At 45.7% G+C, this 26,197-nt stretch overlaps 1 protein-coding gene and 1 long non-coding RNA gene across 3 annotated transcripts in view; both read left to right on the top strand.

Annotated features, from left to right (window-relative positions):
• Positions 1–23,907, top strand: part of LOC128895057 (uncharacterized) — a 58,055-nt gene extending 34,148 nt beyond the window's left edge. The window contains exons 1-2 of one of the 2 annotated variants that reach the window (XM_054157287.1): positions 19,067–19,287; positions 19,926–23,907. In XM_054157287.1, coding sequence (XP_054013262.1) covers positions 19,084–19,287; positions 19,926–21,578 — 1,857 coding nt within the window. In that variant the 5' untranslated portion in view covers positions 19,067–19,083 and the 3' untranslated portion in view covers positions 21,579–23,907. Of the gene's footprint in view, positions 1–19,066; positions 19,288–19,925 lie in introns of those variants that run through there. The other variant, XR_008461679.1, reaches the window with a different exon arrangement.
• LOC128895070 (uncharacterized) overlaps positions 1–26,197 on the top strand; it is a 78,339-nt gene that overhangs the window by 23,266 nt on the left and 28,876 nt on the right. The window lies entirely within an intron of this gene.

The following is a 26,197-nucleotide window of genomic DNA, read 5'->3' as shown; positions in this document are numbered from 1 at the left end:
TTAAAGTCCTGTTTCGAGAATAAATAAGATAATCCAAATATTTCAGATAAACTTCTACTCGATCAACGCGAAACACGAGTTAATTTCATAAATCAGATTACATTATTCGCGTTGAATTTTGTCTCGAATAACCCATAGAGAATTCATCTCTTACTCGTTACGCGATATCTCGATCTGGATGGAATAGTTTTGCCCATTCCCCGTCGTAAATCGCGCTGAATCTAGGAAGGATCGCGACACACCTCCCGATATCTCGCGTCAGTCAGCTCTGGCAAGAGGGAATCGACGCGTTTAGCCGCGGAAAAATGGAGGATACGCGTTCGTAACGAGGTGCAGTGGCGCGGCCGTAGCATGCTTCTGGCGTGGCACATACAATCGTACGAAGGATTACTTAGCGCGGTAATGACGATCGGTCGGCAGATGGCGGCCACGATAAAAACTCGCCTCACCGCGACCGTACTCGCCATATAATACCTTCTCCATCCGTCCATCCATCCTTACGTGTCTTCCTTCCCCGTGCCCCCTTCCTCTGGCCATCTTTCACGGTCTCCGTCGCTCCCTTCCGTTTGTCTTTTCAACGGAGGCTTCCACCGTCGCGACTGGGTCCTTCATTTATCATGTTCCGATAATTCAACCCGGTAATAAGATTGATTTGTTCGAGCGTAACAATTCCACTTACCTAACGGGAACCTACTCGGTTTTAATAAGCATGGCGTGCTCGATGCTCTCAGAAATTCGGAGAATTCCAAGATGAAACGAATACTGCGAGATCTTAACACATTGTTGACCGGAAATTTTACACAGAAGCGACTTCATGTCGCCGGCTATTATTTCATAATTGAATGTGAAATTAAAACAATTTACATAAACTCCAATAAACTTTATTTGTATTTTACCAACCGGCCAACAATGTGTTAAGAATTAAATTCGATGAAATTGTGCAAAAACTTTTTACTCTAAAAGAGAAACCATCCCTTTGTAACTATATGCGACTCTGAAATTTTGTCAAAATTGTCGGTGTCTCACAGTGCGCATTGCAACCCTACTAGAAACGGCATTGAAATCACCGACTTCCGAGGTCTTCGAACGCGCGAAATCGACAAACTGTCACGCGACGTCGCGTACCGATTTTTTCGAAATCTTTTGCACGATCTGGCGCCACGTATTCTCGAGGATATCGATTTCCGTCTAGCAAACTTCGAACAGAAATAAACAAAATTTGTTTCTAGGATAATAGACGAAGTATAGAAATACCACACGTCTACATAATAATTTGGCGTGACGCCGTTTTGGCCAGTTTGAGAAGCACTGTGACGCGGTTAATCAACACTCCATTCGGCGGGAAGGTTTTGCCGTTGCCGCCCCGGGGCAATTTCTTGTTCCACCGTAAGATTTAATTTCGTAATTTTATGAGCACCGCAAGAAGCGCGCGTTCTCCTCTGGACCGCGTCGATGTGTATCGGCGCATGGTGTTGTTTTCATAGAGGTAGAAGATGCTCGACGACGCAGTGGACGCCCACGCTGAGCGTATTGAATGTCGAGTAAAGATTATCTCTCGTATTGATTTACGCGTTTCTCTCGCCGCTTGTAGGTAGGTACCAATCATAGAAGTAGCATAACAAGCGTTGATTAAATGTAATTTATTGAAACGTTTCGAGCGTATTACGTTTCGGTAATATAAACGCGTTTCTGTTACTTCCATATATTCATTATATCCAATTTATTTGCAGTTTGTGTCATTCTTTTCTCAATCGCAGGCCATCTCCAACATCACTTGTGGGAGAATTTGTTACTGTATCATCTAGATCGTACCATCTATAAACATTACGCTCCAATTCTATTACTTTTTTTTTTTTAATGTTTCACACACCTTATTTTCATCCTATCGTCTTCCGAATGCGGCGATAGAATTAATTCAACGATTCGTCGTTCGATCGCGCGTTTTCCTCGAATGGTGGAAAGTTCCGTTGTCCAAAAACTTCTCGCTCGTTTCTCGCAGTGTTCAAGCACCGTGGAAAGACGCGAAAGTTGCTTCGATAATGACGAGCAGTTTTCTAGTTCGGAAAGCCGTGTAACAGTCGAACGCGTTTTCGGTCCACTGACGGTAGCAACACCTCGAGTGGCGATCGAGCAGAGATGGACAAAATTGATCCTACAATTGTCACAGTCGATGAATTTATATTCTGTTATCTAAGCAGGGTGGCATCCCACGCAGAAGCTTTGAAAATTAACGATCACGGGCAAATTTTAAAACGCTTCATGAATCGCAAGAATCGCTCAACATACTACTTTTCGCAGGTGCATCTTGAAAAGCGCGACTTGCTTGTCGCTGTTGGAAATGTTCGATTCCATGGAATTTCTCGATGCACGCGCGAGATCTGTCATTTGCATCTCTAATGCGGGAACCAGTCATGGAAATTGGTTGTATTTCGATGCGACGATGCGAATAAAGTATCTCGTTATTGGCGTCGTACTTGTTATTTATACGCGGGACGTCGACTGTTAAACATTTCACGCGGTGTGTTTGACACCTTACGAACGACTTACTGCCTTCGTTCGACGTTGATTGCGATTCTCGTTGTTCGATGTCGGTTTTATTCGTTCCCGAATTACGCGCTTACCTTCCACTTGGTTGCTATTTATACGCAATAACAAAGACAGAAGTATCGTGGTCTGTCGACTTTAACGAGCGTAAACGTATTTATAGAATAATATTTTTCACTTTAAGTGAAAATTAACGTACAAAAATCCAGTTACTATCGTTATTGATTTGTTTTGATAGAGACTATTACGCGATCACAGTTTCCCCGTCACTTCTACTGGCAACCGTCGATTCCAAGACGTGTAAATTTACCTACACGTAAAACAGTACTTTTTTAAATTTAATCTAAACTCGACATATGAAAATTTAATTACTACATTCGATTTATTTCGGTGGAGACAATTACACGGACAATTTTTTCCGTGGCTTCTCTCCATTGTTGATAAGCGAGTTTCGAACTTCGTCGAAAAAAAACCGATGATTCGACATTTCCGTCGTGCCCCGTGCGTGCTCGATTGAAGGAATGCATCAATAACAAAATTCCGGAAATGCGTACACGCGCGTTGCAATGTATGCACGCACACGTGGCTCACGAAATAATAATAACAATATTTAATCGACGATTAGTACTACAATCGAATACGAATCTTCTGGCGATTAGGCCTATCGCGAGTAAGATTGTGTCGTCGAACAGAGACAAGACACAACCCGTGTGATTTTATCGTGCATTTTTCTCTTCCTGGTCGACTCCGCATCTGTAATTCGCACGCAAATATGAGCAAACACGCGGAATCGTCGAGACGGGCGATCTTTTGTAAACTCCCTCAAGGCTGCGAATCACAAAATTGCCAGTTGTTCAGGATACGACTCTCCCGCCAAATTAGCCAAACGTTTAAATCGCGATCACGTCCCGCTGGTTGCCAATCCTGTCGATGCTAACCGCAACTGGAATCGCAGAGTCAAGTGCACAGGCTCGAAGGAAAATGGAAATTTCCAATTAGAAACGCTCTAAACGGGATCGATTAATTAACGCGACGTTACCATCGTCGAGCTGACCCTTTTTAACGGGCTCGGACTTTGAGCGTTCCTTTTTCCGTTGGAAAAGAAACGAAATGTAACGATTTGGGGCCCAGAATAGAAACCGAATAAGCCGACCACGAAATTCCACGTTTCGCGCAAGAAATTTAACTCTGCGCATTTAAGTCGCTGGTTTGCTGTATATCTCGAATTGCCGTCGGGGTTCTTTTCATCTTTTTCATTAATTTCTTTATCGCGATCGTTTCGCTGGCTACCGCGGGTTCTTATTTACGACCAGAAGATATTGCTATGTAATAAATATTCAATTTCACTTCAATTTCAACGGCATTCCGCTTGCATACATTGTTCCAAAACCTTCTGAATTTCTTGTTAGATCGTTGGAATACTGACACGTACAAGTCTGAGTATATGAAAAATTTTAAAACATGTTACATGTGTACACGGTGGTGTTACTGCTCAGTATACATACGTAATGCTTAGTGTCGTTACACCTGGCGTTGGACACGTGACGTTCATTATGTTTCTTAAGGTCGATCTACGAGGTGGGCCGTTTTTACTCGAAGCTCGCACGGTGCCTCGTGCAATTATGTTCATGGCCTCTGGATTCTAACCACTATCGAACGGCGACCCGTCGGGGGTGGTTACTTTACGCGTTGGCTAATTTGCACCGGCCACTCATCATCGTCCGTCGTCTTTATTACTCAGGCAACGTTCACCGTTTCCATATTTTCGTCCAATTTTCTTCTTTTTGTTTTCGTCGCACGAATGAAACCCGACCAAACGATCTGGATAAAGTGTGCGCGCTCCTATCATCGCGCAAACAGGTTTATATTCGACGATTACGCAACAGATGCTACCGAATCAGTGATGCACACAGTCTTCTCCTAATGTCTGATGATTGTAGATTCTTGAAATCCCAAAACAAAGAACGAAACATTAAATTTAAATAATTTGTTACTCGTTCGATATCTTATTCTTTTGGAGCTCTGAAAAATTCAATAATTCTATTAGAATTGCTCACATCTATATCTTTTGCTTCGTTTTTTTAGTATGTTTTAATCGCTCAGCGATGATCATGGTTGGAAATATTTGTGTCGGATTAAAGTGGAAGTAGTCGTTGAATAAAATTAACTGAATTGTACATAAATGTTGGGATTATTTTATTACCTTTGACCGAGTAGCGAAAAGGGTTGTGCACCACTGTGGCAAATCGTCGTTAGGCTAGTGGTATGGGCTCGTCGCGTCTCGGTTCGTTGGTTTATCGCGACGAACCCGTTCCGTCGACGGACCGTCTCGCCGAGTGCGATACTAAATAACGCGTAATGAGCTTGTAAACGCGCTGTGCCCACGGACGCGATGGTTATTAAATGAGCGGGATTAGACGATACCGGGGATACGTTGGTCTCCAACGCGGGTAATTAGGTTCCGAGAGGACTGGATACGAGCTGCTGGCGCTCGCTAAGCGCCGCGTATCTACGGTTTTCGCATAACCGGCTGGAACGATAGGACAACGCTGTTGATGTTCGTTTTCACTTGGTCGTCGATAATAACAAATGCATGCGCGTAAACTAGCATCGCGACGCCAATTACCAGACGTTTTCTGTAACCAAATGGTAATCGCGAGCCGCATAGCCACGTTTCCAATTGAACCTCATTTCACGCGTGCTTGCCCACCGAGCTGGTAACGTTGCCACTTTTTAGACCGAAGGCGTCAGTTTTTTTTTTTACATCGTACATGTTGTCACTTAATTTTTTACGGTACGAAGATTAGCGATATTCCCCACCTTATCTCATAATCATATGCCGCGAATGTTTTTTTAAAATATCAGTCGATGATTTGGCGATAAGACTGATTTATGAACACTACTCGGCACTTGATCACTCTGCTGTCAAAGACACGATGTTTTCGTAAAAACGTAATTCAGTGTGAAGTTTTTTATACCGCGCTAGTTATCATCCCTTGAAACGATACACCAGAAGCTCCTTTCTCACGAGGATGCATCGTGATTTTTTCATCTAACTCCATCGTAAAAAATGCGTGGCATTTAAGAACTGTCAGCTTGGCACTCTGAGTGGGAGCGGCAAAAAGTGTACATTGTTTCCTTTTTCCACTACGTTTATTTATGTGGAAATCGTCATCGCTGTCACAGTGTTAACCAGACATAGTTTAGGTCATAGTTCGCCGAGCCCTGACGTGAATAGTTGTTTTATCGACTCCTCGAGTATTACTCCTCATCTGAATTCAGATTGGTATCGCTAATTCGATGTTCGTTAGAATCCACAAATGCCTGACTAAAGTAGTCAACGCCGCCTGCCCGCGAGAAATGCGAAAAGATCGTTCGAGACCTGTTCTAGAACGAGAGGAGAGTTCGTAGCCCATCAATCGTCATCAATCTTGAGTTACTGCTCCTACATCGATCCCCTTGAATCGTACGACTACCGTCCTGTCGCGGAATTAGATTTATAAATCTGCTCCCTAATCGCTGCGCGATTAGGTCCGCGTATCCAGCGGTTCGTGATTCATCCGCCCGGTAGCGACTTGCAAGCCTATCAAATAGAAAGTTGTACAATTTACTCGCTACTCCTATGAATAGTTTCCGACGATTGATTTGCATTTCATCTATCTTGTAAAGTTCACCGCCGTCGTACTTTAGCGACGGCAGGTTATGAATAAGTCCTCAAGTAGGCCTTCATCGACTCGTCGAATTGATACATCTTCGTTCGATCCCACTTTCAAACGTGTTGCTCGCGTGTTCACCGCGTAATTCCAAACAGAAAACGTCGTTATATTAACATCGTCATCCATCGAAACAGCGCTACGAAGTTTCCGTGTGACCCAGTATTTCCGTGGGGGATAAGCCGTGGCAGTTTCGCCTAGGTGGGTGAGCTCGTTAAGTGCGGGGGCTGACATCGAAGAGGGACCATAACCGCTAAAGTGCGGCAAGCTGGGTTGCTGGTCTCCGCTCGAGCGACTACCGACGTACACACACCGACCGCGGGACTGCTTTACGCGATGGCGTGCAAACTGCTCCACCGCTGCGAGGGAAACAGGGAAATAGGGAGGCAGGAGGGCGAGGATTTGCATACGGGAGATCGCTGCTCCGCATATGAGGGGAATGTTTACGATATCCGCATAATGAGGGCGTGGGTGTTTCTATTAAGGCGTGCGGTCAGACCCGGCACCGGGTAATCGTGCCCTATCCGACCACCGATCTCTCTGTTTCTCTTTCCTTCCGACTCTGTGCTTCTTATCTCCTTCTGTGTTCGCGTTCCTTTTTAACCTTTCTGTTCTCTGGTTCCTTTTGTCCCTTTCTCCCTTACCTAGCTTTCCCTCGCGGCGTTCCCTCAGTTTCTTACTTCCTGATACGACTGCACTACTTTGTGCTTCTTTCTTCGGTACACGTTGCACAAGTCGACGAAAAAAGAGAATCGCGAGACTTCGTAGCGTGATTTACGAATGAGAAACGTCCAGTTAATTAATGTTCGGCCATAAATCAATTGCTACCGAGATGCGGGCAATTCATTTTATCCGCAGAAGTCAACCGCAGGCGAATCGCGGTACGAAATTTTCAATTTGTATAGAGACGAGAACATAGAGCACCTTTTTATGCGTTTATCATAAACCATTGGTTTGTATTAAACATCGTGACCAGCCAGATCGAACGAAGACCTTGCGTATTCAAGTGTCAGGCTCTATTGAGGCCGAAGTGGGACTTAACGTTTGGGATTTAACGCTGTCACGTCGAGGATTCGATTATATCGAGCGCAACTCAAGACTCCATTTGCGTTTGAAGCGTGTTTCTAACCTAGCGGATAGTAATCGGTATTATCCCGATGTTCGCGTTAATCGTCTTTGCATCAGGCGTTGCGTTTGGTCCGATGGAGAGCTTCCACTCGCGTTTCTGTTTTTCGCTCTCGTTTCCTCGGCGATTGTTGCCGGAATTACATTCTCGTACGTCAGAAATGTTTTCTGTCCTTCGCGTACACGCCATGGATAAGTTATTAGGCTAATGCTTCGTCGGAATCACCTTGAATCAGTCATTAATCGGTAACGGTCGAGGAAATTACACGTCGACTGGTCGGACGGAAAGAGACGGAGCGGATAATAAATGACGGTGTCTAACGGTATGGTAGCTAAATGGTTAACCGCACCGGGTTAGTTTTTATCGTTATTACCGATTTTCATGCACGAATCGGATACTTTCTCGCGTTTCTACCGTGCGACCCGGACTTTTCTGTATTCAAGTGAAATACGGTTAAGAGGATAATCATTCGAACGACGTCCATCCGAGTTGAGAAGCTTGTCTGGATTTTTCCTCTCCATACAATAAGCTGTTTGTTACAATGCGCAAACCACAGTTGCAGTAGGTAAATTAGTCGACGGTGTTTCAGTGGGAGAAGTCATCCATCATTGTCACTCCTTTCTACTAGCGCAGTCATGCGGTATGATGTTCTTCAGAAGTTGGAAGTAGATCTGTATACCATTTCTGCATAATAGGGGCCATCGACGTAACGACTCTACGATGAGTGTGAGTTGCAATGATGTGTCGTATGGTAGCCAACTGCCATTCGACACGGCAAATCGACACGTGGTTGTTCACCAGTTTCATACCGTACCATACCCCGTAGTCGATCGATCAATCTGAATAGTTTGCCGATTTTCTTACGAATGCTACTGTTATCTCAGTGAAACGAATTTTAAGGGATTGTTTACTCGGTTCTCCTGTAAATGAAATTCTGAAATTTCATTTTATCTTCCGTTTCATAACAGAATAAGACGCCACAGATGTCGCCATCTGACACGGAGCAACCAGAGAAACTTTTATATCGTATTCGTGGCTCGACCGCGTGAATCGAAGGTATCAGGAATGCATGGAACGTCTCCGACGGATCTTTGCGTGTAACCGTGCTGGACAATTCGAGATCAGCTCGAGGAATCGCCCACGCTCGTGACACCGTCCTCAGCCAGCCTCGAATTAACCCGCAATTACGCGATAATGTTCCTCGTGCGAACGCTGCTCGCCAGATTCTCTCGGCGGCAGAGATAGAATAGTAAGAAACAAGGATGTAAACCTTCGTTATTATGTCAATAATAGATTGATTGTTTAATTCGGGGATAGAATTGTTTAATACAGTCTCGCACATCTCTTGTTCATCGATGCAAGATAAAATTATTTTTGAAAAATGATCTATTTGGAACCTTATTGGTGGAGAATAATGTAACAATTTATTTAAAGATAAAACATATTTACGTAAAAAGAAGGTACGTTATCCTCCTCGTCGACCATCGAAGTAGGTTAGTCACTTCGTCATGGTTTTGACGACTTGCAGCACGTCTCGTTCGGATCCCATCGATCGTTTCCGACGGTTGCCGCGGCCTGATTTTCTCGTTCACGGCCGATCGCGATGCCAGGTCGCAGCAAGTCAGCTTTCTCCCGATTTTTCTCGAATTTTCCGACACTCTTCTTTCCACAAGAGCGCCGAGCGAGCGACGCATACGTGTATTCCCCTGTCTGCAGTCCTGCTGCACTGCGGTGCCATGATTCTTCCGCTGCGGCTCGGGGACAGCTTTGCGCAGCGTGCTGCTGCATTACTGGCAGCCGTTACGAAGCGCAGCCCGTGGAAAAAATCTTTATTTCCACGAGGAATCCTGCGGTCATCCTCTCCAAGGATCGCGTGTCCCGCGACGCGTATCCTCTGCTATGCGATAATATACTTTCGTTCCAATTAAATATCCGTTTATATCGCGCACTCGACTGGAAGATTTTACCCAACGGAGCGGGGTACCCAAGTACACACCACGAGTGGTTCAAAAGATACAAATTAACACGAGAAAATTATTTTCTTTTGTCAAGAGGACGACAGGCGTTATCACACCCCTGTACTTGGAAATGCTTCTTAAGCTGAAACCAGCATGGAATTTACATTGAAATTATAAAATAAGGTTCTCATTTCCTAGTACCGATTGGAAGCAAAACGTTTGGATAGACTACCAGAAAAAGAGTAGAAGAGTAGATGTAAATGTCGCGTTTCTTCTTCGCCAAACCAGTCCTCCGGATGGTTCTCGTGGATTATTTCTGCCGTTAATGTACTTCCACGATTTCCAAATTCGCCACAAATCTCCTCGCGTTGTATAACATGGCAATCAGAGTGACACTTTCACGATTCTAGGATCGAGTCGACTCTTATTAAGTCGACTTTCGCGCTTCAAATTGTCCCCTTTCGTGTCTTCAACTCGTAATATTTATGGACTTTTTGTTACCATTCGACGCGCACCGTCTTCCGAGACACGGGATTCTTTTTCCGCGGAGCAGGAGTTCTGGAATCGAGACGACATCGAGCTTCACGGTCTAGTCGTTATCACAGCCAGTGTTATCGTCGCGCGGAGAGGATTTTACGAACGTTGTTGCATTATCAAACGTCGCTGCAGCGAGTGCACGCTCGCAAACGACGTTGCTTCTTACGCGGTCAATGTTATTAGTTCGTGGAATGCGCTCTAGCTTGGTGACGCAAAGAATCGGGAGCAAATAGGCAAGCTGGAGCAAATGTTAAACGAACGAGTTTAACGTCTAGTTAACGTCTAGTTAAAGAAACCGATGATGGCCTGCGATTCACGTTGTCGTGGTCATTTTCGTTTCATTAAAAATTCACGCAAACGAGCAATTCATGCAAAAATTCACGAATCGTTATTTTGTTTACAATAGAAATAATTAGAACGGTAGAAAGAGTTGGGCATGTTGCTTTAACTCAAGGAAAATATTTAGATCCGAAGGGGTTGAGGAATTTCCTATCGGCCCCGTTCGAATTTGATCGATCGAATAATTGCATACACAAACCGTCGCGCTGTGTTATTATTGAAAGTATGTGGTCTGTATTTAACTTTACGAGTAGAGAACGAAAGGTACGTTGTCGCGTTTAATCGTGAAACAGTAGAAAAGGTGGAAATAGATTGTCCGGGGATGACCGATCGAAATTCGAATCTGGGTCGCTTTAATTGAGCCGTCCAGATATAACTGATCGATTATATACAAAGACTTTTGCTTTTCATAGCAAAATCCAGGTTGACGAGAAATTTTAAAATCATTCCGACATTAAGATCTCGTCTAGGATTCTCGATAGTTAAGATCTATTGGTCCATTTTAATACCGTGATTGTATATAGTCATACCAGCAACATCGAGCGAATACCAAGACCAGACTTTGCTCCGGATATCTCGAACATAGCACACCAGTACTAGACAGTCTTTCGAGCCTCTAGGAACGGAAGAACATACCTGTGAAAGACCTGTCCTGAACTGCAGCCCTCGAGCAGTTCCAAGGGCTTTTTTTCTAGAATCATTTTTACTGTTACTTGTCTGGAGTTTGATCCACGAGGGATACAATTCATTCGGAGTTACGGTTCCAAATCGTGAAGTAGGAAAGTCAGTTCGCGAGAGTGATCACGGAAAAGGACGAAACCACCCGCATTAATCACTCTAGCAGCCGGTACAGGTGATTCCTCGGACGAATGGGGCGGCAGAGGCGTGCGCGTGGATTCTCAGCTGCTGCTCGTCGGCTCCTTTTTAGATTCCCGGTCTAGTGACGGATCGCTAATGATTCTCCCGCTGGCCGTGCAGCCTGCGTCAGGAACGAGTCGAACGGAGGGTGGACGTCACGGAGTCGTAAAAAGCCCGCGGCTATGACGACGGGTGGAAATCGCGAGAGTTTAATTACCAGAGGCCTGCTCGCGTCACGGAGGATGTCAACCATAGCCGACCGACTAACGACTTGGCTATCCACCGAGAGGAGGAGATTCGCCTACCGATAACGATCGTTTCAGGAGCGCGTTTTCAATGGCGCCGCGGCGGCTCGAGGCTGACGCGCGCGCCTTCCTCCCATCTTTCGTTTCTCTAATGGCAGGGAGCGCCGGTTAAATAATTACGACGCGGTTCAGCGTCCTCGGCATTTAAATAAGAACGTCATGTATCGAGTCTCGTCCATCTTGCATGGCGGCGAGCGAAATGACGCGTTAAATATTAACGCGCGAGCCGTGGCGCACGCGCACATCTACCACGGGGACCCGGGAAGGGAATAGAAAATGAGAAACGGAAATGGAGATGAGTTAAGTAATTCCGAGAGAGGGAACGAATCGATTTAGAAGCGGATCGAGAAACGTGTTCGTCGATGAAACCCTCACCAGCCGGACGCGATGCGTCTTGAAGATGATTGCGGTAGTTGTGGAAAGTTGGAACACCGTTCGAAGGGAACGAACAATTCTTGACGATTTTCAAATTTCTTGGAATATCCGTCGATCTAAGAGCGTAAATATTCGATTACAGAGGAATTCGCCGAGAAGTCTAATTTCGATGAAAAATCGGAGCAGCCTGTGCGCGAACGATAGCGAGGACAGGAGTGTTGACGCGCGATTAAACCGACCAGAAGAGGATTGACGTCTTATTAAGAGACGGATCACGTCGGCTAGTTCAGTCGTTTCTGGGCATCAACAAGTGGAGACGAAGGGCATCGGCCGTTATCATCGTTCCGATGGCGGAGTGATTCAGCGAATTCCCAGCGTCCCTTTACAGCGGCACCGGCCAATCGATTACACGCCAATCGGATCGACGGATCGCGCTAACTAGATCGTAAGAGGAGACCGGTGCTATACCAAGTTGTAATCGTGGCTCGCTACCGCTGGAGTCCCGACCTGTCGTCGGGTTGCTCGTCGAGTCATCGGAGACCTCGTCGTCGCAGTGATCGCTCGATCGTAAGAAAAGAGGAAAAAAGTAAACGGTCGAGGCATCTTTCAGCCGGACCCCGAGACTCGGAGGAGTTTATAATACCTCGTCGGTCGTTTTCTTGGCGCTTTATATGGGGGCGGAAACGGAGAGTAGAAACCGCGGAGAGTACAGATTTATGGAGCTCGATCGATTCGTTGATCGTCGCTACAAGAACCTGTGCTCGGAGGAGTTACTACTTAGCCGTCTAACGTGCGTTCGGCGGTACTGGCTTCCTTGTGATTTTCATTTGATTTAGTTAGACGAAACGATTCGTTCGAAAACCAAAGGAAAAGGAGGGCGAACGTGCGAAAACATGCAAGTACCCTTTAAAGAGAATTAACAGGAACGATTACGTCGTAATATTCTCTGATAGAATTAGAGAAACACACTGTCAAGAAAAAAAAAATTGTCCCTACAATTTGTTAGATTCCATATAGACCTAGGAACGTCTGCATGATATGCTTACCGATCGGCTGGTTGAACCGTCCTCGCCAAATGATACAAAGCGACATTTCGGTGAGTCAAAGGCACCCAAAGTTCCTGCTCGTAGTCAGTCAACTCTGAATCAACGAAAGGGTTAACGAAGCACGGAGAGATCGTTCTCATCGATGGCTATCTTCGTCCGGTTAAATCAATTGTTGAAGTTCGTTGGGCAGAGAAAGACAGAGAGAGAAAGTCGGATAATTGATTTCGTTATCGCTGCGATCGAGCACGCAGATAATTAATAATCGTCGTGCATCATGACGACGTGTCGCGCGCGTAGAATCAAAGTGGAACGCATCGAGAGGACCCGCTATGAGACATCTACAGCGACGGATCTATTATATTTACTCGAGGTAACTACAACTTTGACAAGCCTTTCTCCTTTCTGGAAGTTTTTATGTTGGGCTATTACATTACTAGGATTCAACTCTACCATTTAACGTTGCTCAGTTTTGTCTATGTACATCGGTCCTCCTAGGTTCTTAAGAGAAATGAAACAGCGAATATGTTAGAATAATTATACATTTCAAAGGTAGCTAAACGTTACGATCTTCTAACTATGGTTCTAAATCGTAACTTCCCTCTAAGTGGGGCCCCCCTACAATTTTAGCAGTCGAGTCCCAGAATTGGTTACGCCACTGAGACCAGTCCACGAGAGCCTCGTATAATAAAATACTTGCAACCATTCCCCGTGTGACGTTAAGTATGATAGTTGCTTTTTGCATCTCTCGAGAACGGCGACGGCCGCGCGTTATTTATCGGCCGATGAGTCGCGATTAAAAAACAAAATGACGAAAGCGTCGTTTGCAACGTTGCACGGCAAAGTTTTCGTGCTTACAACCCCCGTGGATCGTGCGTAGAGAGGAGAAAAGGAAAACGCCGGTCGAGACGAAGAGAGAAAGATGGAGAACCGTTGGTTCGCGTCGTATAGCTCCTTAAATCAACCCTAGTTGGCTTGTCAGACGAGCGGCGCGCGTTCCCTTTCGCGGCGCACAAATTACGGCGCGTTTAATTACCGTCCGATATCAAGAAGGGGACCATTAATCACCCCGTCGATAACCCGTAATTTTCCAGCAACGATAAAATCTGTCGCGCGACACTTGGCCTCGCAGCCACGTTATAGCTTTGGACGCCTCTTTAAAACTGTTCCAAAAGGTGCACGTCGATGTCGAGGTCCTGTTGCTTCCATGCAAATTTCTCCTTTGAAAAAATAGAGGAACAAAGACATCGCCTCGTCGAATCTTGTTAAAAATTTAACGGCGTGTCGCTATTAGTAACAAATTTCACGATATCAGAAACAAACCGTTTGTGTCATTTGGACCAAATTGTCACACTAGGGAAAATCGAGAGCATGGTCTTATTGGCAGCTTAACGTGATTCCCGATCTCGACCCTGTAGGAGAGACACGGCTGGACGGCCTCTCTACCCGTGGCCTATGTACATAGATACCAACGATCGGCTTCTCTTCGGTAGCCCGTCTGGTTTTTTGGTAGCAGTTTGCCGGAGACCCGCCGCCACCGAGCCGAGGCTACCTGCCCTAAGGCCACCTCTTTCCTTCCGAAGGTGGAATGGTGGATGGACGCTCCTAGCGACGGATTCGAGCACCTCTCGATCGAATCTACGATGCGTTTCTACTCTAAAATGATGCGATATTTACTCGACTAAAATTTATTTTCATAACTGTCTGATTTTCCAGTGGGACACAGTTTATCGGATAGATTATTATAGATTAAAGAAGGGTACGAGAAAAATTCTCCCTCGTGAAAGAAATCTTCATTTAGATACATCTATGCATTAGCATAACACCACGTACTGTGACTCCGAATGATGATTGAAACGTCAGATATTACTAATCGTTTTTTAACGAAGAAACATCACCAGCAGTACGGTCATTACTTAATGTAAACACAACTCCGAAGAACTTCTACAACGATAAATTAGTCAAAATAGAGGCGTAGGATTGAAAGTGTAAATAACGCCCGTAACTTAAAGCGTCGAAGAAGTTTCGCGACATTGGAATGTATTCGATTGTCTGCGAGATGGTCGTTTTCTTATGCCGTAAACTTGGATGCGGGCGACCGGTGGACTTAGGAAAGAAACAGTTTACAGCTGTTCGAAATAAATTCGCATATAAACAGTGGCAGCCTGCGCGAAAGAAACTCATTCTGCGGAAAGAACGAACGAGTTTCTTGATGCGGGCGAGTGGCTTTGAAGTTCCCAACGATTAAAGTAAGGCGACAGAGGTTGTCGAATGACGAAGCGATTCTCGCGGGTGACGTAACGAGCTGAGAAATTTTAGGAGCAACGAGGAGAGGTCTGGAAGGTCTTCGATAAATCTTGCTCTTCGACTCTTGATAGGAACGTGCCGCTATTTGCATATCGAGAAGTCTTCGTTGACCTTGCGGACGGGGAGAATTAATTTTGACAGTGAGAAGTTTCTTTAAACTTCGACTAAACGTATCTGTGACGACTTGATCGATGATCTTCAATTTCGCAGACAATCTTAACGACAAAATACACTTCTCCTCTAGTTTGCAAAAAGTAAACAATTTTTTTCGACAGAGTCGAAACTGTTCGCGAGAGGATCGCATCCATCGCCACATTAGTCGAGCACCCGGTATACGGACGGATCGCACGGGAGAGAAAGATCAAGCGGTCCACCCACGCCCACGTCTCAACCTGTTCTGTTTCTCCCGTCCAGCCGCGGTTACAGGTGCCTCCCCGAGGGCATTCCTGCTGGAATTCTTCACCGATGATCCTCCGCTCTCGGCCCTCCTGCAAATTCACTCGCATCGGTAAACCGCGACACGACTGGAAAATGACCCGTACACGGTCGAGGTTTAATAGAGGTTCGCCCGCAGGTTTGATCAACTGTCCCTCTCGCGAGAAGGAGCAGCAGGGAAGAGATGATCGACCAGACCCCATCGGTAAACTTTCGATCATAATACGCAAATGTTGTCTTATTCCTTGCTCAGGAATATCATCCCAGACTTGGACTTCTTATTCCACTCCAAGTCTTCGTGAAGGTCTTCTGGTAACCAGTACTGCTATCAATTTTTTCTGTTTACTTTTCTTACCTTCCAAGTAGTCTGCCTCGACTAACTCCATTTTTCAAAGATGTTACGAACTTTAAGGGATGAACCTTCCCTTAAAGACGAAATAAGACGAAACCTTAGACTGTCCTTGTTACGCTAAAAAACAAATAAATAAATAATTCCACCATACGCATGGGCTGTAGAATTCCTGTTAGGGATTCCTCTTCTTGCAGTCGTAGATCACCCGAAGGCATCGATACGCAGTTTCGTTTTCCTTCGACTTCGCCTGCGACGAAAAATCCGAAAAGACTCGAGACGTTCACGGAACATCGACGCGGAGGAATCTAACCAGTCGATTAAGTTTCTCCTCTCTAATGAAACTCGGTAATCGGGTTACATAATCTGTGACGCAAAGCGACGACCGTCTCCGAGATTGATTTCTACGAACGGCCGACAGCGTCGAGGCGAATCAGCCTCAAAACGTGACCGACCGAACCGACCATTAAGCTTTCCCGAATGCCCTTCGACGGAGTCTGTCAGGGAATAAAGTCTCGCGGAGAGAAAGAGAAGTCGGACAAGTAGAAGCAACCTCTCGAGTTTCACGAAACTCTCTCGATTAGCGCCAGATTAGGGTGAAACTTTTCGAATAATTCCATATTCGAGTATCAGAATTTGTTCCAAAAAAGTTTGTTTAAAGATCATCCGTCACAGTGGTATAGGTCACGATTAGATTCACATGCATTTTACTCCCTCCAGTGGCTGGAAATTATGAGCCACTTCCAGGATTTACAATATAATAAAAAAAGAGCGTATAGGTGTCTATCGCGAAACGTTTCATTCCACGACTCGAACTTTCCATCCAGATAAGAATTTTGTCCATCTCTGGTCGCAGCCCTGCTCTCGGTCTCTCGAAGCGTGCGAGCGGACTGCTCGAAATAATCGTTCCGACGGAGAGGGGGACTTCTTGATGTCGCGAAGAAGCGATGGGCAAAAAGGAACATCGCGGGCAAGGTAGAAGCAGACGATGCCGAGGAGACGAGGGAGAACGTAAAAGGAGGGAGAGGATGGCAGCAACCGTACGCCCACACATCCTCGTCGGGGACCTGTTCTCGGCTTTTACGTTCTGACATCTTTTCACTCCGTTTACGAGTCCCCTTTACGTTTTACGACCGATCATCGGGGGCCCTTTCTCTCTGCGAGATTCTACCGACCGCGGGGCCCTGGCCATGGCGAAGGGGAAAAGGGAGAGAACGAAGGAAACAAGAAAACGATCATCGGCCGGTAGGAGGAACAGGGATGGGGCCCCGAAGACCGCCGTGAGACTCTGCTATCCGCCGCGGATCTTTCGATCCCCGATACGAATATTGCGTCGAATGGCCACGAATATCTTGACCACGGAAAATGGAAGTCCATCGAAAGGAGATCGTATCGATAGCGAGACGATTGTTGGCAGCCCGAGCATCAGCCTGTTGGAAATGTATGCTCATCAACGATACAATGTAGCCACCCGATGGCAACCTTTCGACCCACTATGAATATAGTGGCAGCTACTTGACGCGTTCGAAGATAGTCACGCGTGGCGTTCTTTCGATTGGACGATTGAATTTTTACTTATTCAACTTACATTACAATATTCTATATTTGAAATTACAATTTTTACTCCGAGGATGAGCAGCTGCTTATCTTTGTTTCGCCGTTCGATATTTTTATCTCCACTAAAGTCTAACGAATATCGAATTCCCAATTCTCGTTAATTAAAATAATCGCCCTTCGAGAATGTGCAATTTATGAACGAGGATGCACATCGCGAGTCGTTTCGGGGGTGCAAAGTTGAAGGTCGCGGAGCGATGTCGCAACAAACGAGTCGCGGGTTTCTTCTCAACTGCAACAAACTTCAAGCTTCCGCGCGCTTTCTGCGTTAATGCCGGTCAGGCATTCGGCTGTTTCGCCATAAAAAGGATCCGTCGGCGCGAGGAACTCGGGATCAAATCGATTTCAAAGAGCGGTGACTGCGCGCGTACGCGCAGGAATGCGATAGGTTCGAATCGTTGGAAAGTCTTCGCTGGAACATCTGTGTCGTGGCCGCGCCTTCCGGGAACGCGAATTTCTATTCCGTAGATGCGGCTAATTGTCGCGCTTAGAAAATCGACGCGTTTCACACCGGCCGGGCTGTGTCTGTTCGAGTAATTCATCGTTAGATTCATTTTCTTTACTGACACAATGCAAAGAGTAAATATTTCGTGATATCGATAACGTTGGCAAGAGTAAACGTTCTTACGATTACACGTAAAATATTAAGAACAAAGGCTAAGCTGTTTGTGAAATCACCGCTCTGTTAAAGAGCAAAATAAAGTCCTTGGAGGGTTTGGTAATTGCGGGTTGATTTAAAATTTGGTTGCGCCTTCATAGGCGATTATACATTCCCCGCGATCAATTACGTGGCTGGAAGGGACAGCGTCGAAGAGACAGGCAATATCGCAAGTTTTATGGCGTCCCTGGACGAGTCCGGCAACTTCTCCTCGGAACGGAAACTCGCCTACACCGAAAAACGAGGATTCAGCTCGATTCATCGTTGGTACACGTTGATTCATGTGCTCGATGTGCGCCCCGCGCGCGCGATTTAAATTTCAAATAGTCGCCGGATACACCTCACGGACTTACACGTGGTTTTATGACAAAGTGCCGTTGTCGCGTCGAACAAGACGAGCCGTGTGGTCCGCGGTCGCATTAAAATAAACAGCAGAAAAGGGCTAAGCGGCTATACGAGTGAATTTCTCCTCGGTCGTAGACATGAATCGGCGACCGATCGCTAATGGTTCGTTCCACGCCGAATCGATTACTTCTTGCGGTCCGTGTTAGGGATCGTTTTGTGAAACTGAAATATGATGTAGTACACCTGAAATTAAAGGGGGTTTAAGTCATCGTGTTGTTAATTTCGAATTTGTTTCGAAGATGTAGGGTTGAATTTAAGGGTTCTGCCTATTCGAGGCGCTCGATGCAACGTACAATTCAGTTTCGTATTTGAATAGCGACGTTCAAATGATAATATTTTATTAACAATATTTAAATATCGTTACGCGAATACTGGAATATTTCCAGCCCTACTTGAGATTATCTGAGAATCTAGCGATACGATGGTAGCGTCACTTGCGGTGATTTCTGCAAGGCTGTCGCGTCATCGATGCCATCTTCGATCGTCCACCTTTTGTTTAATGGCTACGCGGAGCTCGATGACAGATGGTCGGTCGACACGATCCAAGCGCAAGAAACAAGCGGACGCTCTGATGGTGATTTACTACGACCGCGATTCGAGTTTCCGTCTCCGTTCGACGTTGCATCCGGTGTCCTGTCGCCTCGATCGGTATCCCTGCAAGTCAGAGATTGTCGCCTCTTCTTGTCTCTTCGTCACTCCTCTGATACACTGTATCGATTCGGTAAGCAACAGCGCGCGTCGAAGGTTTCCCCTTTAAAAATCTAGTTAAAAAGTATTTCTTTGAACTCGACATCCGATAGTTTTTATCACCCTTCAAAAATACAAAACCAAGTCTGAGAACAGACAATTAAGCTAGGTACACGTCGAGTGCAGGGTAGCGATGCGATACAATTAACTTTTCGCGTCGCGTGACAATGTACGATGTGCAGTTGTTTTATACCGTTTATATTTATACGAAATGCTGTGCTTTGCCGCTCTGCGCACGATTGTAAACAGATTATGATTTTATACATTTATCGAAATAAAATAGAAGCTTGATTAAGACCGTTTTCTAAATTATCTCATCGTTAGAATTGTTGTAGGACAATTTTAATAACGATGAAAGTTACGACGTTATTAATTTAGATTGCTAAAATAATACACCGTGCGACGGCGGGATAAACTCGTGGGCGTACCGCGTGCATGGAGGTGTTCCGCGTGTCCGGCACTAAAAGGATGATTCATAAAATTACGCGTAGCCAGCGATTTCATAAGCAATCGGAAATGAGCGCGCGTTGGTAGAGGCTGTAATTTAACAATATATCCGAGATTACGGGGAAAGGAAAGAGAAGTAAGAGCGGCGTGGTTTGGCTGTTTCAGGACGAGGTGGGAGGCAGTACGGTGGTAGCCGAGGGTGTAGTAGGCGGCATAAGGGGCCCAGGCGGCGGGTGCCGCGCATCCTCGATGACGATGGCCGAGAGCGCCGTGGAGGACGCTGCAGCCGCGCCCCCGGGTCCGGCCAAGCCGCCACCGCCCTCCTGTACAAACAACAACACCCTGGCGGCGACTGCGAACCGGAACCATCGGAACCTCCGCAGACGGAAACGGCTCGATCAGGTGGTGGACATCCTGCAACACCGTAGCTCGCCCAGCGAGGGTGAGGTCCTCAAGTTCGAGGGCAGCGGGCCAGCGTCGGAGGAAGAAGAAGACGTGTTCGGTTCCCCCAGGACGTTCTCGAGATCGGCGACGGACGCGCCGTCGGGCATCAGTCTGCTGCCTCTCAGGCTGAAGAGCGAAGAGCCTGTGACGCCCACCGAGGAGCAAAGAAATTCGAACGATGACGATCAACAGCAGCAGAATCACCATCCTCATCATCCTCACTATCACCCTCATCACTATCGTCATCGGCACAGGCATCATCACAGGAACAACGCGAATCACGCGTACGATCACCTTCACCCGCCTCATCAGAGATCCTCGACGCCCAAGTACGCTGGCTGCAGCTGCGTCCAGTGCTCCCAGTCCATCTCCTCTCCGATGGTCCTTCCCTCTCCCACCACCCCGCTCACACCCCTCACTCCTCTCACACCGCTCACTCCGCTCAACTTGCCGCCCCTCGCATTGCCGCCCCTCACGCCAGGATCCCTCTCGTCGTACAGCTTCGAGCATTACATGCACACCAAGTACCTGCCTGACATCTTTCGAGGACGTAGTCACTCGGACTCGGACCTGGTGCCGGGATGGGACCAGAAGCCACTGCTCTCGACCTCCTCGATCTTCGTGAACCATCCGTTGAGGTGCGGTTCCCTCGAGAGCGACACCACCAGTCCTCAGGAGTCGCCGTTGGATCTCTCGATGAAGAACCTGATGGCGACTGCCGCGGCGGCGGTCGCCGGAAGACCACCAGCTCTGCAGCTGCTCCCTCCCGGGATAGTGTCGAGGGGTTCCGTGAGCGTGCCCGTGGTGAAGGGCGACGTGGCGTCCCCGACGACGAAGGAGAGCGTCGCCGTTCGTTACAACCTCGAGGTCTCGCCCGTGGTCGAGGAGATGCCTCCTGGCGCCGACGTGGCGTACGTCTGTCCTGTCTGCGGTCAGATGTTCAGTCTGCACGATCGTCTCGCGAAGCACATGGCCTCGAGGCATCGCAGACAGGGTCCCCAGGACGCCTCCGCCAAGGCGTATCTCTGCGACGTCTGTAAGAGGAGTTTCGCCAGGTCGGACATGCTCACCAGACACATGAGGCTGCACACGGGCGTTAAACCGTACACGTGCAAGGTCTGCGGCCAAGTATTCAGCAGGTCGGATCACCTGAGCACGCACCAGAGAACGCACACGGGTGAGAAGCCGTACAAGTGCCCGCAGTGCGCGTACGCGGCGTGTCGCAGAGACATGATCACCAGGCATCTGAGGACCCACGCCAGATTCCCCGACGCTCAGACGCCTAAAACAGAACCTGGCCTCCTTGCCGGCGAGGACAGCCCGATGTTCGCGCAGGAGATGGCCTCGCCGTCGGCCACGATCAAGGCCGAATGACGACGGCAGGCTGGATGACCACGTTTCTCTGCCGCGATCCATGCGGTTCTCGAGGAAGGGGACGTCCGGCTACGACGGAGAGGCTCTTGGCCGCCGTCGCGAGGTCCCAGCGACGTCGACGACTGGACGGGGGTTGAAGAGGTCAACGGCGGAAGGCAAGGGATCGATCTATCCTGGAATCGACGCGACGGTTCGCGAGAATCGGAGACGAAGTCGCGGTAGAGTCGACGCGTTGACTGTCCGTTGACGGGCACCCGTATCTCGAACGCCAGCTTCGTTTAGTTCTTTGCTTTTGGAATTTAATATTTCAAGTAGCAATGAAGAATGTGGCATTACTTAAGAGACTTAACGTGTTTATCGCAAAATTAAGAGAAAAGAAAAGGCTGATGGGGCTTGCGTTTAAGGTACAAACGCGATGGTCAAGGGCGATTTCGAGTTAGGGATCCATTGAATTCGGAACGGATATTGTCCGTGCTGATAACATAAAAAAATTGTTGGTGCATAGTACTTAGAAAAGATGGTAGCCTATTTATCGCTATGAAAATCTTGTCTCTCTTAGAATCGTATTCGCGATGCCAGTTACGGACAGTCAACGCGTCGAGAGGGTAGCTTGGTAGTTTTTAGTTAAGAACTGCGGTTTCTTTATTGTTGCTTTTATGAGAAGAAATAAGGAGATACATTTTTTTTTTTGAAAATGTAAAATTTGATCTGCTCGTCGTTGATTCGATAACTGAAACTATTTTTTATAAAATATTCAGAGCGTATAGATATCGTCTTATAAAATTGAGATTACCAGACTGCCCTCTTAACAAAATTCTAAAATTTTCGTATATTTTGTCTTATATCTTGAAGTCACGCCGTCGGTCTTTGAATCATACGCGAGTCGTTTTAAGGCGTGTTTGAGACTTCTGACAGTATTACCGTATCTCCTCGTCTTCCCCGTTGCATCCCTAAAAATTGCGCGACGCGCATCTTTCGAGGTTCTTTGTCGCAAGTCAAGGACCGCTCGTGGCTCGTTTCAGCAACGTTCGACGTTTTCAGCTATAGTACGTTTCATTTTACACTCTGTAAAGTCCAGAGTTCGTTAACTTCCCTATTTTTTTTTTGTTTTCCTATTTTACTTGCGAAGAAGATAGTTCGCATTTCCTTTTTATTTTAGTCGAGTCTCTTGCGCACGAAAGCAGTGTTTTTTTTCCTTTTGCGCAAGGAATATGCGCCGCGTGCGGCGATTTAAAACTTTTAACCAATTTTTTTTTAGCTTTTCTGGAATTTCCTAGAATTGCCTCGTTGCTGGAACTTGTTCGAGTGGGCAACCTCCGTCGAAACCAAGACTACTCTTCCTCGGTCGATACTCGTACACTCGAAACTCAAGCGATCTAAAAGCATTCCCACTAAACCGCGCGCCACGAAGATCCACGAAAACGGTGCTTAAGCAAATTTGTAGCCTTCACGTCGATATCGATTCTTTCGTTTTCGGACACCAGAGATGGGCAAAGTTGTTGTCCTGTGATTGCCTTTGTACGTGCATCTGTTTGTTACGTGAAATATATACATCTACGTATGGTGTATATATTTGTATATTTTAATGTTTTTAATTCTCGATTACGCGCGTTGAAAGTGGTCAAAGGTGTTCGGTCGACTGTCGAAGAAGTAAGTGCCAAATTTTTTCGGTCGAGAAACGGTTGACGAATCTGTTAGTGGTATCCAGAGATGGGCAAACCTATATTAATTACTCGTAACTAAAATAAAAAAGTCACAACGAATACATCTTCCTTTTTTTTTGCGTTTAAACAAACACTTAACGTTATTATTTAAATAAAAATTAGAATTCGAGTTGCAGGAAAATTGCAAAAATTACGAACAATATTTTGTTCATCTCTGACGGTGTTCCTTTTACCTATCGTTGAAAAGAGACAACGATTTCCAAGCGAGAAATGTTTGTTTATCGGCGGTGTTCCTCTCGAAACTCGTCTATCGTCGATTTCGAGAATCAAAAATCGTCGATTCGTCGAGCGATCCAGCTCGATGCTCGTACGCAATCCTCGAGACGATTGTTTGAATGTTAGTATAGTACCGAGGTTGCGTCGGTAGAGTTAGTTGTTAACGATCGAACAGGAGAGAATGTTTTTTTATTGTGCGTTGCGATATTCCTCTTGAACGGCGTCGTGATATATATTTATCGAAAATTCGTTGTTAGGCGCGACTGAGAAACCGTTTTTTGAAACGTTGTACGAGGAAATTGAAGCTCAAGGATGGAGAACTCGAAGCGAAGAAAGAGGGTTGGGAGTTTTTCCTGGCGAATGAAAGTAGAACGAACGTAACCGTACCTGCAGAAAAAAAGAAACTTAAAGCATAATAAAGCGTCTAGACGTAACGTTAATTAGTGGGTAATATTGATATTATTATTGCGTTTTTATTATTATTATTATGAATATTAATATTATTATTATTATTAATATTATTCGCATTGTAACCGTCGGGCGTGAGAATATTTCAAAGCGCGCGCGGAGGAGCAGAGAAAAAAATATTTTTTTATAGAGATCAGATATTTTCTGCCCAGAGATGGGCAGAATTCTTATCTAAACACAAATTTCAATTAACAAATAAACGATAAACTTGATAAACGTGAAGTAAACTGTACCATCGAATAATCGTCACCGAATAAATTGCTATTCGTTAGTCGAGTAAAAATTTGCTCGTCTCTGTTTCGTTAAAGGGTCCGAAAAATATGTAGGAGAACGAGGCGTCGGAGAAAACAAAATCGGCGAAACTTCGTGGTTTGTCTTTAAACGAGGAAAAGGTTTGTAAACGGAGTCGATCGAAGGAAAATTGATTCTCTTCGAGAAGATGACTTTGTTACGTTACTTCCTACAAGTATTCCCCTGGACCTCGATAATTCTTCGCATTGCTAGAAACTGTAAACGATGCCTCTGGGAAATGTTCACGATGCGAACAAAACTCGTCTTTTCACCTATAAATTCTTCTTTTAAATCGCAATTTTATTGAGAGGAATTCTTTTTGGCTCAACAGTATACTGTTACTCACGAATCCATAAGGCGATTGTGAAAGTTTTGCGGTTCGATTCGATCCACAGGACGAACCTCCGCCTCGAACGCTTTGTCGACCAATGTTTGACGTGTCCCTATTATCGAGATGAAATCAATTGGCCGTTCAAGGCTGTCGAAGAGCTGTGCCCACCATAGTTGGTTGCCTCACTGCTCTACCGTCTTTGCAAGCTCTCTTCTCATACAGAGAAGCAAGATACTTGACACAGAACACAGTGTTTCTGAAACTGTGGAGCCTCGATGTTCCACGAACGTGTTGGAGACCCACAAATTCTCGAAAGATACGAAGAAGCATACTATAGAAGCACAATAAATTGGATTAGATTCTTTAGAGTGGAACACTTTGATCGGGGAGCCAAGGGATAAAGATTTTATAATACTATTCGATACAAATAATTAATACTTAAAAAGTCTAAAGAACACTAGTGCGAATACACTATATAAATAAACGCAAATAATTTTGTTATTCGATAGCTGGATTTACTGCCAAAAGTATTGCTACATTTGCAAGAGAGGAATGGCACATTTGCGGACCATGTTCCAACGAGTGCGTCTGTGATACCGAATGTGTTCATGCTTTTAATTAATGCGTAACTATTATTCAGTATCAGGCACACCTTGTCGTACTGGTAAATGAAACTAATTAAAAACAAAAAAATACTCAGTGAACGGGATTGGAACCCATGGCCTCGAGTCAACCGCATTCTTTTCCATTTTGCAGTCAGACATTTCGTTGTTAAGATATAATATGGTGGACTGAATAAAAATGGCGCACAGCGAGAATCACATTAGCGAATTGTAATTGCTTACATCTGGATAATCAAGCCTGGAATTGTAAATTCGTGGATGACTTTAGAACTTTGATTTTATGAATTAAACGATGATTGATCTATCGTTTTATGAAAATTATAAGGTAATACATTAATATTCTATTTATCACAAGCTGCATTGTTGTTTCCAGAATTGGAAAACCACATCTAATGTTACACGTATAGCAGCAAGTACTGTATCGTCTTACAAAATTAACGTCACAGTGGGGGAAACAACGTCGATCAGTTGATTCTGTTTCGACGATATGCGAATTAGCTGGAGACCACAGATGGGCAAAATTCTTGTCTGAATAATCTTCAACAAGTGAAAGATAGTTTTGAATTATAGAATTACGTATGTCGCGATGAATAAATAAAGTTGTGACTCCACGGACTAGTCAAAGTTTCGAATGAATCGCTTCGCGTTGGTCTCATTCGTCGCTTATTAGTCGAATAAAATTTTGCTCATCTCTGCTGGAGACCACGCGTGTAGTCGATATTACTTCAACCTTGCTCAACCTCGATCGTTTGCCTTTTTCCTTGTCATAACTCGCCCGTTTTGTCCAGTGGGTCTCCCGTTCGTGGCGGTAAGAGGCAGAGTGACGAATAACGCGAGTCACTCCCGTTTGTGAAACACACTCAAGACGCTCGTTCGTATGGACGCGCAACGCATACACACAGACACACAAAGTTACAGTGAGAGAGAGAGAGAGAGAGAGAGAGAGAGAGAGAGAGAGAGAGAGAG

Source organism: Hylaeus anthracinus, unplaced genomic scaffold (assembly GCF_026225885.1).
Source record: "Hylaeus anthracinus isolate JK02 unplaced genomic scaffold, UHH_iyHylAnth1.0_haploid 4, whole genome shotgun sequence".
Classification (NCBI taxonomy): domain Eukaryota; kingdom Metazoa; phylum Arthropoda; class Insecta; order Hymenoptera; family Colletidae; genus Hylaeus; species Hylaeus anthracinus.
This window is presented reverse-complemented; position numbering and strand designations above follow the sequence as displayed.